Below are 15,366 nucleotides of genomic sequence, written 5' to 3' on the forward strand. Positions count from 1 at the left end.
GAATGAAAGTTTCTAGGTGTGTAGTTTTTTAAAGAATTTTAAAAAAATAACAGACACTCTTATGTACAGCTAACAACCCACCTATCATGCATCATCAGCAAGGTTTCAGCCCTGAACCTTCAGCCCTGCAGCAAAGCTTGAGCTAAGGCCTAACAACATTAGCTGGCTATAGGAGGATATAATCCTGGGGATGACCGGAAGGAAGAAGGAGGGAATGGAGTGGAGATGAACTACTGGGGCACGTGCTGGGTCTGATCAGGTGGGTGGGGAGAGCACAACCAGGTCTCTCCCCATCTCCCAGAAGCTAGGGGAATGCGTGCCTCATGGGGGAAGATGGGCCACTGGAGCCCCGTGCCAGGTGGTGATCAAAGGGGAGCCCAGGTCAGCTCTCTCACTCTGCTCCTGTCACCTCAACAGCTCTGGAAGTTCCGAAGTGTTTCCAATACAGTGTGTGCTGCTGCTGTTTTGGCAGCAGCATGGGCCTGGCTCTTTAAAATGTTTGTGTTCAGTTACTTTGAGACGCTGCAAATGAAAAGGCAAATGGCAATTTCCCAAAGTTTATAGCTCAGCTAAATCTGAATGAAATACAGATGCAAATTGCAGGAATGAAACAACACTGCAAATTGCAGGAAAACTAAATAGCAATTCTGTCTTCCATTCCAGGGGGGAGGGATAGCTCAGTGGTTTGAGCATTGGCCTGCTAAACCCAGGATTGTGAGTTCAATCCTTGAGGAGGCCACTTAGGGATCTGGGGAAAAAATTGGTCCTGCTAGTGAAGGCAGGGGCTGGACTAGATGACCTTTCAAGGTCCCTTCCAGTTCTAGGAGATTGGTATATCTCCAATTATATATTATATATATATATATTTGAAAACCCAATCTTGAAAGAACTACCTTAAAACATAGAAATTTACTTTTCCTATGCGTCCCACACCCCAGTATGGAAGGTTTGGAACACTATCTAGTTTTTCATTTTGAAAGACTTCAAGTAGAAGTTTTCTTCTTCATCTACAAAAAGACCAGCATGAATAATTAGTGAAGAAGCACCATTGATAATTGCAAGAAACAAGTAACAGCTAAAGGAAAAATTATCTTTTACAATACAAGGAGATTCTGTACGTGCTAAAAACAATTTGCTGCCATACAACATATTGTTTAACAAATTTAAAATAACTCTACAGTTAAATTTGAGGTAAATTTTAGAATAAGAACATAAGCAAAACACATTTAGTTTCATTTAAAAAAGATGCTAGGGTCACCTATTGAGATGTTATCTATACTGTACAGTACTTGCAAATTTCAATACCTGTTCCGCAACAGACAGCGGGATGCCTTTTAACTGATTGTAATACATATCTGTGTAAGATACTGCATCTTGGGCCCGATGTAATGCGAAGTCCCAGGTAGAATGTTGCCTCTGTTCTCTGATTTCTGAAAGATTAGCGTTCAAAGCAAAGATCCACCATTCTCGGCAGCTAAAACATGTCAAATGAATACATTTCCAGTTAGTTTGATTCTCAATCCCGAGGAAAGGCTGGGTGAGAAAAATAGAGGGTCACTACCCAGGAAATAAATAGGCACCACAGCCTCAATGGCACATCAACCCAGCATGTCCTACTACTACAGTAAGAAGCGCTACCTTCATTTCATCAGCTCCTGTGACCTTTACTCTTAATATAGATCCGTGAACTGAGCGTGTGGGATTCCCCACCTTCTTCAACGAAAAAAAAGCCAACTCATTCCAAAGGGAAGGGGGGCAAAACTCCTATGCAATTTTCATTGTTTCATCATTTCATTCTTATAACTTATGACAGAAGCACTTAAGAGCTTTGGATAAGTGCAACTTTTATTTTAGGTATAAATGCAAATTAAATTAAATATAAAAGCAATACTTCACCTGGTAGAGCACAGAATATTAGAACTATAATTTCAATATATTCTAAATTCTGTGCACCACATAATCACTAGCTACCACCTTTGTGACTTTTGCCCTAACTTTAGACTAAAACAGTGTTGTTCAGATAAGTGTAAAATAAACATAAGACTGCATAAAAGGGTAATTTACATCATTACATAAAAATATCAGTAGTATAAAAAAAAGAAAAACCACTTACTTGTCAGCTATCGTAACCTTTGGTTTCCATTTCCTAAATTTTTGCTGTCGCTCTTTTCGATCCAGTTCCTTTAAGAACCCCATGATTTGTTGATACTGCATCTTTTAATAAAACAGCATATAGATCAATTTGTCAGTGTTAAAGTATTCTGTAAAATTATAAGCCACTCTGATAATTTATCTGCACAACGATTAAATCTCAATTTTAGGTTTTGTGGGTCAACTGAAAACAAACAACATCTAAAGCATGATCTGGAGAAGTGATTCACTGAGAAATCATTTTACCTGTGAAAGTTTTAATGGTATTGTCTCAAGCTGGATATCACATTCCAGCCGTGGTGTATGTCGTGATCTTAAAGGCTCCTTAGAACAGTTTCTCTTGAGGATAGCTGAAGTACATACAGGCTCCATGATGTAATTATGATCACGGCTCTCCATACTTTTGTCCATTGCTTCCTGTGGGTTACAACCAAATCTGTCTGTCACTGCATAGAACACACATACGCAATTTATTTAAATGATGATTTGCTAATAAGGATTCTACTAGGTGTATTACACTGCTGGAATTCCATCTCCTTTAACCAGGTTTTACCTCCTCATGAAATTGTTCTTATCAAGAAGGTAATCTTGTTTAAATATTTGGGGAAATTATTTATAGAGTGCCATAGCTGTGCAAGGTACTTCACAAATGATAATACTTTGCATTTCTATACTGTCTTCAGAGGTTCTCAAGGCACTTTATAAAAATGAATGAATTTAGTCTAACACCACTCCTATGGAGGTAAGAAAATAATATCCCCATTGCATAGATAAATACACTGGAGCATAAAAAGATTAAATGATTTATCAAAGATCATACAGAAGTTGGGGGAAATGCTGGTGCCATTTTTAGCCACAAAACCATATTTTGCATAGTAACTGAAAAGAAAAACCCAGCCTCTGTGCTTTGGCACCCACAATCTAAAGCAGTACAATCCACGCACGTACACTCTTGAATCCTGAATGGACTCCCACTGAATTCAGTGCAACTCGACACAGATATAAGATCCAATAGCTACACTGAGGCCTAAATTAGACCAAGAACACATCATTACAAATCAAGAGGTAGAACAAAGAGACCAGTAAATACAAAGAGAGGAAAACTGCTCTTAGGAGAAGGTAATCATGTTGATAGCATATAGAATATCAGGGTTTAATATTTATAGGCTGAATTACTATTTTACAGTACCATTGACAGGTCTCATGGAAGCAGTATGTTTTAAGGAGAGCTTTTAAAGAAGATAATTTAAATAGGCAATGTCATGTAGTTCATAGTTCAGTTTTTACTTGGTCCCATACTAATCTTTCCATTACATCATGAATCCACATAGCTTCCAAATATTCCTAGACTTAAATCCACTATAAAATTTATTTTACGTTATATTACAACCCAGTGGAAGGACGTGAAAGGATGTCTCCCTTCACAAGCAAGTAAACATTATTCCTTCCAAATGTTCATCTCATACCTGTAGCTCACCAAGAGGCAGGTCTCCCAATAAAGTGCAACAAGTATCCCAATAAATACTGAAGTCAGCAACATCCAACTGCTTTTTCCGCATCAACTTCTCTACCTTAAGTGAAAAAATTTGAACTCGGTCACAATGCATCAAATGAAATGTGACCAATTATTTTAAATCTAACTGTATTGTGATCACCATTAAATATTCAGTGTGTAACATGCAGCTGTTTTTTGACTTTATCATGGTATCCACAATAATTCTTAAGGATAAGATTGTTATATTATAAAACAATATTTGCAGTAATTATTTAATAGCAACCATTGTACTGCATTTTAAAAACAGGAAAAAGTTATATCATTCTCATACAAAAGTGACACATCATATCTTAGCGGGTGTCGTTTCTTCATGCAGTGTTAACTTTGACCTATACTCACAGGCTCATTTACAGCATTTTGCATTGATACATTTTTGATGCACACTCCAAAGGCAAATGGCTGTGAAGGATTTGTGATGCCATCCTCAAACCGCAAATGGACATCTTGAATTTTTAACTGAGGAGAGAGAAAGAAGTGGCACAGAGCAAAAAGATTGTGTTATGCTTGAAACAGATTTAGTGTACCTCCAAGAAACAAACAAGATTTATTTAAATGGTTATTCTGTGATGGGACCCTCCTGCCATTTCCTGACTGCACCCCCACAGGCTCCATTCCATATTTCTTCCTCTGTTCTCTCTGGTCTACCCATCTCCCCAGATGTTAAAAACACCAGGTACAGCATTTGCCATTTTCACAAAACAGGCTATTTTTCTCTGCTGTTTTACTACCCTTGCTTGCTGGCCACAGATGCTATAGTCGTACAGAAATTCATGTTGCTCAAATACAGACTAGAATAAAAACTAGTGCTCATTAGCAGAACATAAAGTGGTGACCTGAATTAATTTTACATGTGGCAAAATCTCATAATGGTCATGGAACTAATTGAATTTTGCTGTTTCATGCTTTACTGTACGATGTCATACTCAGCCCAAGCTTTCACATCCAGAATATCTGACTTGTGTCATCACTACACACTATATCATCTCTGGAAGGCCCCAGTTATTTCTAGTTATTGTTAATGACAGCCGGTTACAACTGACTGTTACCTCCGTTTTCTGTTATGAGATATGCATCAGTACATGGAAGCAATCTCTCAATAAAGAGTTAGCACAGACTATATCCTCTACATATAGGTGAAGTAAGAGGACAAATTCATTACATGGCAGCTAGCATAAATAGATTTTAAAAGATATTACAGGGAGGGTTGGATCAGCTCAGGATTAAACAAAGACTGGGAATGGCTAGCCAGCTACAAAAACAGTTCCTCCCCACTTGGTGTTCACACCTCAATTGCTAGAAGAGGGCCTCACTCTCCCTGATTGAACTAACCTCATTATCTCTAGACTGATTCTGGCCTGCATATTTATACCTGCCTCTGGAAATTTCTATTACGTGCATCTGACGAAGTGGGTATTCACCCATGTAAGCTTATGCTCCAATACATCTGTTAGTCTTTAAGGTGCCACAGGACTCTCTGTTGCTTTTTACAATCCAGACTAACAAGGCTACCCCTCTGATACTTTTTTTTTTTTGGTTTCTTTAGACAAGTTTTTTGATAATGTATATGTCCTTATAGATTTTAATTAGCAAACGTATAGCTAAGAATAAATAAATGTGAAAATATCATTAGTTTTATTATGGTTTTAAAAAGGGAAAAGTAAAAAAGCCCAGGCTCTCGAATTTTCAGCTTGCAACTAAGGAGGAAAGGGTTTTGCTGAGTGCCTAGCCAATATTGCTAGATGAAGATTGCATATACATTTTATTTGTGTATGTTAAACAATCTTTCAGGAAGCATCAAGCTTCATGCACCAGAAATAAGCAGAATTAAGCAAAGGTCAAAGTACCAGAATCTCAGAAGTGTATTTACATTTTCTTCTTTATATACTTTAATGCTACTCTCACATCCTAGGACTCACACAGCAACACCAACACTGCAAGCAACAATGGAAGATAATGAATTTTGCCATTTAAAATGGAAACTTCACAACATTAAGACAAAAGTCAAACTTAACAGCGACATCTACTTCCCAAGCAGATGTGAAGAACAAAACACAGAAGTTGGTCCAGTGCAAGATATTACCTCACCAAACTTGTCATGCTCAAAACACTATACATAAGCCTGTGTGTAATCCAATTTTAAAAGTTATAATATAAGTATTAACTTGGGAGGCACTCCAATATTATAGTAAGGAGAGCCATAAAGCTAGACAGCTTTTATATGGATCTATTGTCCATCGACCCCTACAAAGCAAGGAAGAATGACACTTCTCGAAGGCTTGGGAGGGTGAAAGATTCCTTTCTTCCCATAAACCCCTCACTTTGCCAATTCTAGCTTGGTTCAGAGGAAAAAGGATTCTAGCGCTGAAAGGGGTCTCTCTCTACTAAGTATCCACCTCCATTTTACACACATTGAGTATCCTGAAAATAAACAAGAAGCATGTTATATACAAACTAAGTATTCTTTAGTAAATAGAATGAAAGATTGTGGGTCCCATTAGACTTACTTCAATGTTCTCTACGATTCTTGTGACTGCAGATGCAGTAACTGAATACCAGTAAGATTCTCCTTTCTGCTGTCGTTCTTTCTGAAAGAGACAGAGAACAGCTATTTTTCCAGACCTTATATTCTTTAAACATAAGGTCTGGAAAATAAAATGTTAATGTTTACAAAGCCAGAGGAAAAAATCTAAATAATGCAGGAGATTGCTAGTCGGACACTATATTAGAAAGGAATTGTCATCTTAAAACTCCTATTTAATAAACAATGACTTATTTGTTTTACCAAAAGTTTAGATTATAATAAAGAACGAATTTTTAAATGCCACTTTACTTTTTTTTTTAAACCATTTATGCCTTTTATCTTCAAGGCTATGTTAAACGAAGCACACACAGGAAGCTAGTTAGCTTCACGTTTTGGTTCTGTTCCACTAGCACTATGTTTGCATTGCAAACACTGGTAGGGAATGTTTACTTCTACACAAAAGACTATTTTCATTGAAATGGACATTTTAAAACTATTACTGTTAGTTTTGGTAATATTTTTTAAAAGCCACATTTTGGGGCACAAACTACACGACAACCTCTTGGAAGGTGGAAGAGCATTAGAAGAAGTATTGCAAGTCAAATCTATTCAATGTGAGGTAATTTGTTAATGTTATAGAACGTGTGTATTAAGACAAAATTATAATATAATTTACACATCACACAAGGATGAGGATAGGTAACAGATGCTTTTCTGTACCAGGACAAATTACAAATTGTCTACTAGTTACACTACTTCTGAGTATAAGGTTAGAAACTGTACTTAATATCAAACTATCAGTAGTAATGATATCAAGCTAAAATATGGTTAGCAAGAAATGTATTAGAAAATATTTATAGTTAGCTACTGTTTATATGATTTACTATTATTTTGGGGTTAAAGTGTCAGAGGGGGTTAATCCCTATTTTGATATTCTGAAATATCCCCCTACACAGACCGCTTGCCAACTACTAAGAAGATAGGATTTTAGTAGAAATGTAAAGCAAATAATCCCCAGCAAGTTCTTTCCTCTATTTTGTTTTATTAAAATCTCTCTTTTCATAACATATTGTCTTCCTTTAGTCTCTTGTCTTTTCTACTGCTGTACATGTGTATCTTACTTCAGACTGGAGTCATCTATTGTATTTTATAAATGTGTGTGTGGGTGTGGGGGGGAATCTATTCAGCAGCCCATAGTAGGCTCCAAAGCATCTGTAATGACAGCGTCAATCACCAACATAGTACAAGATCTTAGAAACAACAGCATCTGTGGTTATAGTTCAGATCAACATAAGCATGGGTTAATGGAACTCTATCAGTAATTCACAATAATTAACGTGTTTTGGTCAAAGGGCCCTGAGTTCCTAACATTACGTATGAAAATAAATACACATTGAAAAGGTGGAATTTTCAAAAGTGCTATAAAAAAATACATCCCCACACTCAAAATTACAACATGGGCAGCAATAATCAGAGTGTGATTTCATAACACCCACATCATCTTCCTACCAAATAAAACTAGAAAAAAATGTTTGAGCTACACATTTATTCTTTCCTGTATCTAGAAAGAGAGCATTCCAGAGTTGCAGGCTCTCAGTGGAGCACAGCCTGCCTCCAATCTCCTTGAGAATATGCCAATCACAGGAAACTGGACAGCAGTCAGTTCCTCCAGTAGATTGGTCCTATATTTAAGATTTTGCATCTTAGCACATTTGTGGAATAACAGGCAATCAGCACAGTTCCTAAAGCATGGAAGTAATCAACACATGTAGATAAGGGCTCTTGAAGTTGTGCAGCTATATCAAACAGGTTGCAACTACCAAAAGTGGCTCTCCATGGAAATTCCAAACAAAAAGCATATTTGTAACTTAGTCAAAGTATGGATCATTGTGGAGCAGTCTGGGTCGAAAAGGAAACTTGTGAATATCTTGGAGGGAGGGGAAAAAAACCCAAAACCATACGCTATCACGTACAGCTCAAAATAAAAAAAATATATATATATTTTTTTAAAATGTACACCTAAGTTGCTACGCTTACCAAACTTCCTAGGGTAAACCACATTAAATGATCACAGAAGATTCTCCAGATATCCCCAGTCCACCACCAATACTTCATCTGATCTGGGTTGAGCTTTAACCGGTATTTTTAATCAACTCAGAAACACTGGCCAGGTAGCAGTACAGTGCTACAGTGAAATTGCTGTGATCTGAAGTGATGATAAAATAGATCGGGTCTCCTCAGCCTACTTAGGAAGCCAAAGACCAGGCTGCCTTATCACTTGCAGATCAAATCATAACTTGGTTTCCTGGATATTGACTCAAAAAGAGACTTATATTTGGTAGAAGATTTAAATGTGATCAATCTTCTGTAACAGCAAAACAAAATCAACTCCTTTATTTTTAAAGATATGTCCTATGTTACTCACTTTCCATTTTTCTTCCAGTGCTAAAAGAAGAGCTTTCTTGTGTTCTCTTTCCAGCAACTTCTCCCTTTCTTCATCAAAATCTTCTTGCTTTTCTGGTGCACCAATTAAGTGGAGCTTTGAGATAGATATCACCCAGGGATCCACATGTGGGCGATAAAAAGGTATCTGGAGCGTTATTTTGCCAATGAAACCTAGAATCACCAAGATGAAACTGTTAGAATCCTATAGAGTTACATTGTTATACTCTACGTAAAGTGAGAAAGGAAAAAGATGTAATCATTGCAGTGTTAAAACAGAATTTGATCTACATAAATTCAGATTCCATTATTTGTCCAAGAATTTGACACTTAGCTGCTAACTCTTATTTTAAGGTCAGTTCCAGCTATGACTTATTACTAAAGGATCTCTTAAAAGAATCACCAGTGTATGAAATGCTTCATACTTGTAGCAGGAACTAACAAAATGAATAATTCCTGTAGAGAACATCTGTCACACACACAAATACAAACCTGCTTTTACTTCAAATGGCAACTCCAGTTCCTTCAAGGCATCTTTCTTTAATGGTAGGTTTTCCAATTCAACAGCACCTGCAGGAGGAAGAGAAATAGCAATCTGTTGAGCAAAATAAAGTTAAAGACTGCTTGGCTGAGGATTATGAACTTAATACCAATAAGAAGTTTCTTCTTTAAAACTAATAAAAATAAATGAAGTGGGATAAAAATTCTATTTCATGAGCAAAGCAAATCTATCATTTTAAAGAATGAGGCAGTTAGATGTGATATTTAATATTTTGTAATATTTTCAAATGCCATCTGCCAGAGTTATTTGATATGATCACAGCATATATTTCAAGGTGCTTAATCTGAACTTCTCCATGAACAGCAAAGGATCTGGAAGGCAATTTTTTTTTTTGACAGCCAAAATTCCATCCTAGAATTATTTCTTTAAGTAACCAACAGTCAAAACTGGCTCCTTGCAGTGTAAAAAAATTTCTTCTCAAAACAAGTGAAGGTGAGGGACTACATTACGTAACTCAGTCAAGACTTTGTTTAAAAAAAAATCATGAGTTATTACCCCACCTTTCATGAGTGAGTCAGTGAGTATTCAAATAAGTTCTCACCATTATCTGTTATGTACATTCTATAGTGCGAGAAGAAATTTCACAAATATGCACACACAAACTATCATTGAACTATATATTGAAAACTAAAACAACTGTTAAGCTGCCTATTTTCCATACAAGCTTCTCTCCAAATCTCTCCCCTCGTTCACCCTGAGTACACTAACAAAAGCATCTCTATCTGCTTGATACAACTTTCCAATTAACATTTGCTAAGCACTATTTCTCACCTTCAAAATTCTCCTGAAATCCCTGTTCCATAGAGCACTCTAGATAGAGATGACATGCCACTGTTTGCTTTACTGGTTTTCAAAAATTACATGAATAACCCATATCATCAGCTGGACTCATGTGTGCTCTTTGATATATGTTCTGTAAAAATACTTTAAATATTGTACTAAATATCTTGAGAATACAATGATTTCCAGAAACACTCGCTATTGTCATTTGATATTTAAAGGAACTCCAGTTTAAAAAAAAAAAAAAACAGAGTTCCATTAGAAGATGTTGAATCTATTACTGTTGCAAGCAACCCCTATGATTACTGTATCAAATAGATTAACAAAATATTATTTCCTTCTATTTTGTCAATTTCTTTACTTGACACACAGGCACAGTGGTCAAGTGCATAGTCACTTTCACTGTTCATGGATGGTGCATAACATTTGCAAGGCTCTGAAAGAGGTTCCTTACTAATAACAGCAGCAGCAAAACTGAAAATGAAACAAAAGAGGCAGCAGGGGTGTGTGTGTCTGTGTGAGCATAGAAAAGGGTATGCCTGAGCACATTGAGTTCCCAGAAGACCCTTCAAAACATCTAGAGTAGAACAGAAAACCCATATAGATTTTGTTACAGATTTCAAAAACAAACCCTCAGTACACCCTAATAGCGTGTGTTATCAGAAAAATCATTTTTTTCATTAGTCTATTTAAAAAAAAAAATAAAGCTGGCACTCTGGGAAAGCAGGAAGACTTACTCATTTTTTTTTTAATGGTATAGTCTTATTTATGTCAATTTATTACTACAATATAAGAACAAGGACGTAAGTGCTAATCAGTAAGACAAACGTAAAATATAGTCAATATATGTTTTCCAGCTTTCAGTGAATACAAAATCATTCTATCAATATAATTCTTAAAATATAAAACAGAGATACATCAAACAATGCTAATAACCCTTACCTTTCAGAAGAGCTACTGAGAGTTGGTCTGTGTTCAGGTTATTGACATATTTGCCCAAATAGGTGTTGAGGACCCAGGCTACCAGTCCCTCCAACATGATTGTATCCTGGGAGGGGTGGCTAAGATTCTGTTGTCATGCTCTGTTCCATAGTTCAGTTGTATTCTGTTTTAAATGCAAAAGGGAAACATGTCTAAGAGATATACTATGTGCTCTCAAACCATTTCTCACCCTCCAACATAGAGAAATTGTGACACAATTGCAAACAATTTTCACTTTAATAATCCCATCCCAAAGGCACTTGGAAATGAATATTAAGTACAAGATGTTTTCCTAGAGCAGCTGCTTAAAAAAAAGTAAGAATTTTGCTATGCACAGCTACTTTTAATTACCCTGTTAATCCTAGGTCAGAGCATAGTGCAATGAAGTTACTATTCGCACTGATTTTATTTATACAATATTAGACTGTATGAACTCCCATAATACCACCTCACCTGCTGCAATCTTTATTGTGGTAGACTGCACTAAGTTTTTTAAACCTTTTCCACACTGAGATTTGTAGTGCTTTAGTGATTAAAAACACCAAGCAGAGTGACCTAGAGAATAGAGCACTGGACCACAACTCAGGAGATCTGGGTTCTATTCCGATCTCTGCCGCTAGCCTGCTGGGTGACCTTGAGCAAATCACTTCACTTCTCTGTGCCTTAGCTTTCCCATCTGTGAAATGGGGATAATGATACTGACCTGTCTCGTAAAGCATAGAATCATCATACAAAAAATAATCTTTGCATCCTTCATATTGCAGCACTGTCCTATTTTGAAGCAATAAAAGACAAGGTACCACATTGTCCTCTCTGTCTTCAGGAAGGAAACCAAAAATAAGCAGTTCTGGATGCTGGTTAATGTGCTGTCTCGGTAGCCTTGTACCTGTCCCTCAAATCCCATAGGAAACCCCTCTACTGGTACTCCATAAGGACTGGGCTCTCCAACTTTGGAAATTATGGTCTGGAGTGGAGGGTGGCCACATTCTGTGACAGTGTTCTCTCCCCAATTTTTATGTCCATCACTGCTATCTGAGTGCACATGCACATACCCACCCCAAAACTTATTTTAGTTCACATTAATGCTGATCTGGTCAATATTATTTGCTATCCCCGCTCCGTTCTGTGTAAAACCCCCTGAACAAGATTCCCAGGAGCAGCAGCTAGCAGGGGGAAGTCCTTGCAGCACTGCTCTGGAAATGACTGAGAAGAGCCAATGCCCATGTTCTGTGGATCTCAGAGACTCTACAGATCAGGTTTTCTGAGAAAATAAGTGAGACAAACTTCCAGCCCTTTCCATTATAGGAAGAGTGAAACCCGAACTCCCTGAAAGAAGAGTGCACCGAAAACTCCATAAATGAAAATTGATGAATTTCCTGTCCCCTAAAAAGCAGTTACTTTTGTAGAAGGCAATCTGGCCCTAGAACAGGAAAAAGTGGGTAATTTCATCCTAACTTTTACTTAGGTCTGTGCACGAGATGCAAATAAGCATGTGCTTTCTTTCAGCACACTTCTATACACTACATATTTATACCTCAAGTGATACACTATACACCTTTAGTAGTTTCAGTCTGAAATATTTATGTTCTATTTATTCGGTTAGTCTTTTAAGCTCTCTGACCAACATGTAATCATGTTCATAAAAGAAGCCACTTGACCGTGCTGGGTTGCCAGCACCCACTGCTGAAAAGAATCTAGTGCCATTAATCTTGCCTCAGTGGACGTGAATTGAAAGAGTAGTGTGTATGCATGGAAAGCTCAACTCAACTTTTGCTAACAAAGGTGCCAATTCTACAAGTTGATTCATCTCAGAGGATCTTCACACCCAGTGAAGTCAATGGGTACAATGAACCAGTAGAGAGCTACCTGTGTGGACCAGCTTCCAGTACAGGGCCTTTAATTCTATTTCTTTGTGGCACTCTTATAAGCACTTGCAAAACAAGTTCACTAAACTCAGATAATACTGACAGCTATCATGATCTTACCATTTTTAAAGGGATACTATCAAGATTCTAAAGATAAAATACACATACTTTGACAATGGTCACACTTCCAATTTTTTACCCGCACAATCTTTACCAAACATTTCTATTTCAACCCCTGCTGTTGCGAGAAAATAAAAAGGCACATTGTAATTTATGCCTCACAGTGCTGTCATCGAAGTCAACTGTAGAACTATCATTAACGTCAAAGGGAGCAGGACCAAGCACTTACCTAAACATTGGTAAACAAAGGGTGAATACACGGTATTATGTGGAAAAATTTTCAACTAGCAATAGTTGATTAACTTCATTAGTTATGATACTGCCACTGCGCAAAGCCCTGCTTTATTAACTGAGTGTCTGGGGGTATATCATTTTCCCCAAGGCAACATGAATCAATTTTTTAAAACATGGAGTTGCAGCTGGTGGAAAGTGAAAAAGATACTTTATATGAAAAAGCAGGACACTAAAGGGAAATGATTAATTTGAGGACCATATTTTAATTTTTATATTAAAATTCAGGGTCTTTCCATAGCTAATATGAGTTTTACTTGACTGATGGTTGCAACATGAATGTTCACATTTTTTTAAAATATCAATGAAACCTTTCTTCTATTAAACCCCGCCCCCAAACATTCAATTTCTCTTCAGCATTAAAAACCCAAACACAGAGTTGTGCTAAGGCTGAAGAGTGAAACTGACTAGAACTAAAAGTAAAACACAAAACAGCTTAAAATAATGTAAAGTAACTTAAACGATAAAACCAAACATATTAAAAGTCAAGGAGTTCATTATTTAAAATTATCAGATCTTTTGATTTAAAGTGCCTTTAATAGTTTCCATAGGCAATGCTACACTCCACAAACTAAAGTCTTGTCTTTCACACAGCCGATACTGCCATCCACCTTTCACTTTTAGCTGAGATTAAAATTGCAGCTATGACTAACAAAGTAAAAGTTTTAACCAACTTGTAAGCAATATCCCTATCCTTCCCACTCCACCCTTCAGATAGAACTGTAGATGCAAAATCAAGATGAAAACCTTGAGACAGTGTTAGGATAGACTGGATGTTATCAAAAAAAACCCAAACAGGATCACATGAAAAGGATGACACATTTCTGCAAGTCATCATACTTGAGTTAAACTCCAGTAAATTCTGAGCTTAGTTTAAATTAACCATGGGATATACACAATCTTACTTGGAAAATACTAAACAAAAGTGAGTAAACATTTATCATGAAGGGCTGGAGGAGTGGGGACTGTATTAAGAAAGGACAGGAGGATGCGTCAAGAAATCTCAGAAACCTCATGATGACTCTTTGGAGGGAAGGGGACTTTTAAACCAGTGGCACAGGCCCTGCGGGATATGATTACTGGGGTGAGTGGGCTGGCAGAGCCTGCCCCCTGGTAAAGGCAGGCCCACGGGAAGGGCGGTCTTAGTGCCAGGTCAGTATCAGGGGTTATTAGGGGCTGATACCCTGCTGGACTGTGGCTATACAGTCCGAGGGGAGTGGTGGGTGGGGTCATTGCTTGGGGATCAGACAGCAGTAAACCCCTCGGAAAAGGTGGGAGCTACTGGCACGAGGCAGGGAAAGGTCACCTTGCTAAGAGCGCAGCAGGGGCTGCCCCAGGAGGCGGGGGTGACAGGGTCCCTATGAGGGCGCTGGGGGGGCTGCTGGAGCCGGGCAGCTGGAGGGAGGGTGTAACGGGGGCGGGGCAAGGGAGCCAGAGAATCACAGCCAGGGCCAGGCCCCTGGGGGGGCACTGTCCGCGGGGCCAGGCCCCCGGGGAGCTCAGGGGGGCCCGGGGTGTGGGGGGGGTCACTGAGGGCGGGGCTCTGGGGTGGGGGAGGGTCACTCGCTGAAGACCAGGCGCCGGGGGGCGGGGGTCACTCACCGGGACAGGAGCCCAGGCCGCCTCCCCCGCGGCCCGCCCCCCGAAGCCGTTAGCGGCGCCTCCCCCCCCGCAGGTACCTGCCTCGCTCCTCAATGGCGCTCTCGGAGCAGGGCCTGCGAGTGAGTGAGCCGGAGCCTGCGCCAATCGAGCCGGAGCTAACGGATGGGGCCGCCTGCCGGTAGAGCGCCGAGCAATCGCTCGTCGTCCCCGCCCCCCGGGCCTGGTAGAACTTTGAGCCCAGCTGGGCCCAGGTGAGGAAAGACCTGCCCCGCTGCAGCGCTTTGGAGCCGGGCGGCTTTCCAGTGAGTGAGCGAGAGGCGCCGTGCGGTGCCCTCAGCAGCAGCAATCGCCCTGGAGCTACAGCCTCGTGCCTCGCCCTGGCCGTACACCGCCATGCATTGCAGCAATGGGGGTGTGTGCACCCACTACAGTGCCACCGGCACCACCAAGCATGCAGCCATCATAGAGTCAACATACCCCCACCCCAACCCCAGCA

General features: G+C 39.0%; 1 protein-coding gene across 9 annotated transcripts in view; it reads right to left on the minus strand.

Annotated features, from left to right (window-relative positions):
* Positions 1-15,099, minus strand: part of VPS13D (vacuolar protein sorting 13 homolog D) — a 182,156-nt gene extending 167,057 nt beyond the window's left edge. For 5 of the 9 annotated variants that reach the window (XM_039508778.1, XM_039508782.1, XM_039508780.1 and 2 more), the window contains exons 1-10: positions 14,948-15,063; positions 10,954-11,116; positions 9,162-9,239; positions 8,653-8,843; positions 6,211-6,291; positions 4,046-4,162; positions 3,618-3,722; positions 2,398-2,568; positions 2,114-2,214; positions 1,306-1,474 (exon numbers count right to left, since the gene is read on the minus strand). In XM_039508778.1, coding sequence (XP_039364712.1) covers positions 1,306-1,474; positions 2,114-2,214; positions 2,398-2,568; positions 3,618-3,722; positions 4,046-4,162; positions 6,211-6,291; positions 8,653-8,843; positions 9,162-9,239; positions 10,954-11,050 — 1,110 coding nt within the window. In that variant the 5' untranslated portion in view covers positions 11,051-11,116; positions 14,948-15,063. Of the gene's footprint in view, positions 1-1,305; positions 1,475-2,113; positions 2,215-2,397; positions 2,569-3,617; positions 3,723-4,045; positions 4,163-6,210; positions 6,292-8,652; positions 8,844-9,161; positions 9,240-10,953; positions 11,117-14,870; positions 14,908-14,947 lie in introns of those variants that run through there. The other 4 variants (XM_039508781.1, XM_039508779.1, XM_039508774.1 and 1 more) reach the window with 3 other exon arrangements.
* Positions 15,100-15,366: the final 267 nt, after the last annotated feature.

The sequence above is a fragment of the Mauremys reevesii genome, linkage group 21 (assembly GCF_016161935.1).
Source record: "Mauremys reevesii isolate NIE-2019 linkage group 21, ASM1616193v1, whole genome shotgun sequence".
Taxonomy (NCBI): Eukaryota; Metazoa; Chordata; order Testudines; family Geoemydidae; genus Mauremys; species Mauremys reevesii.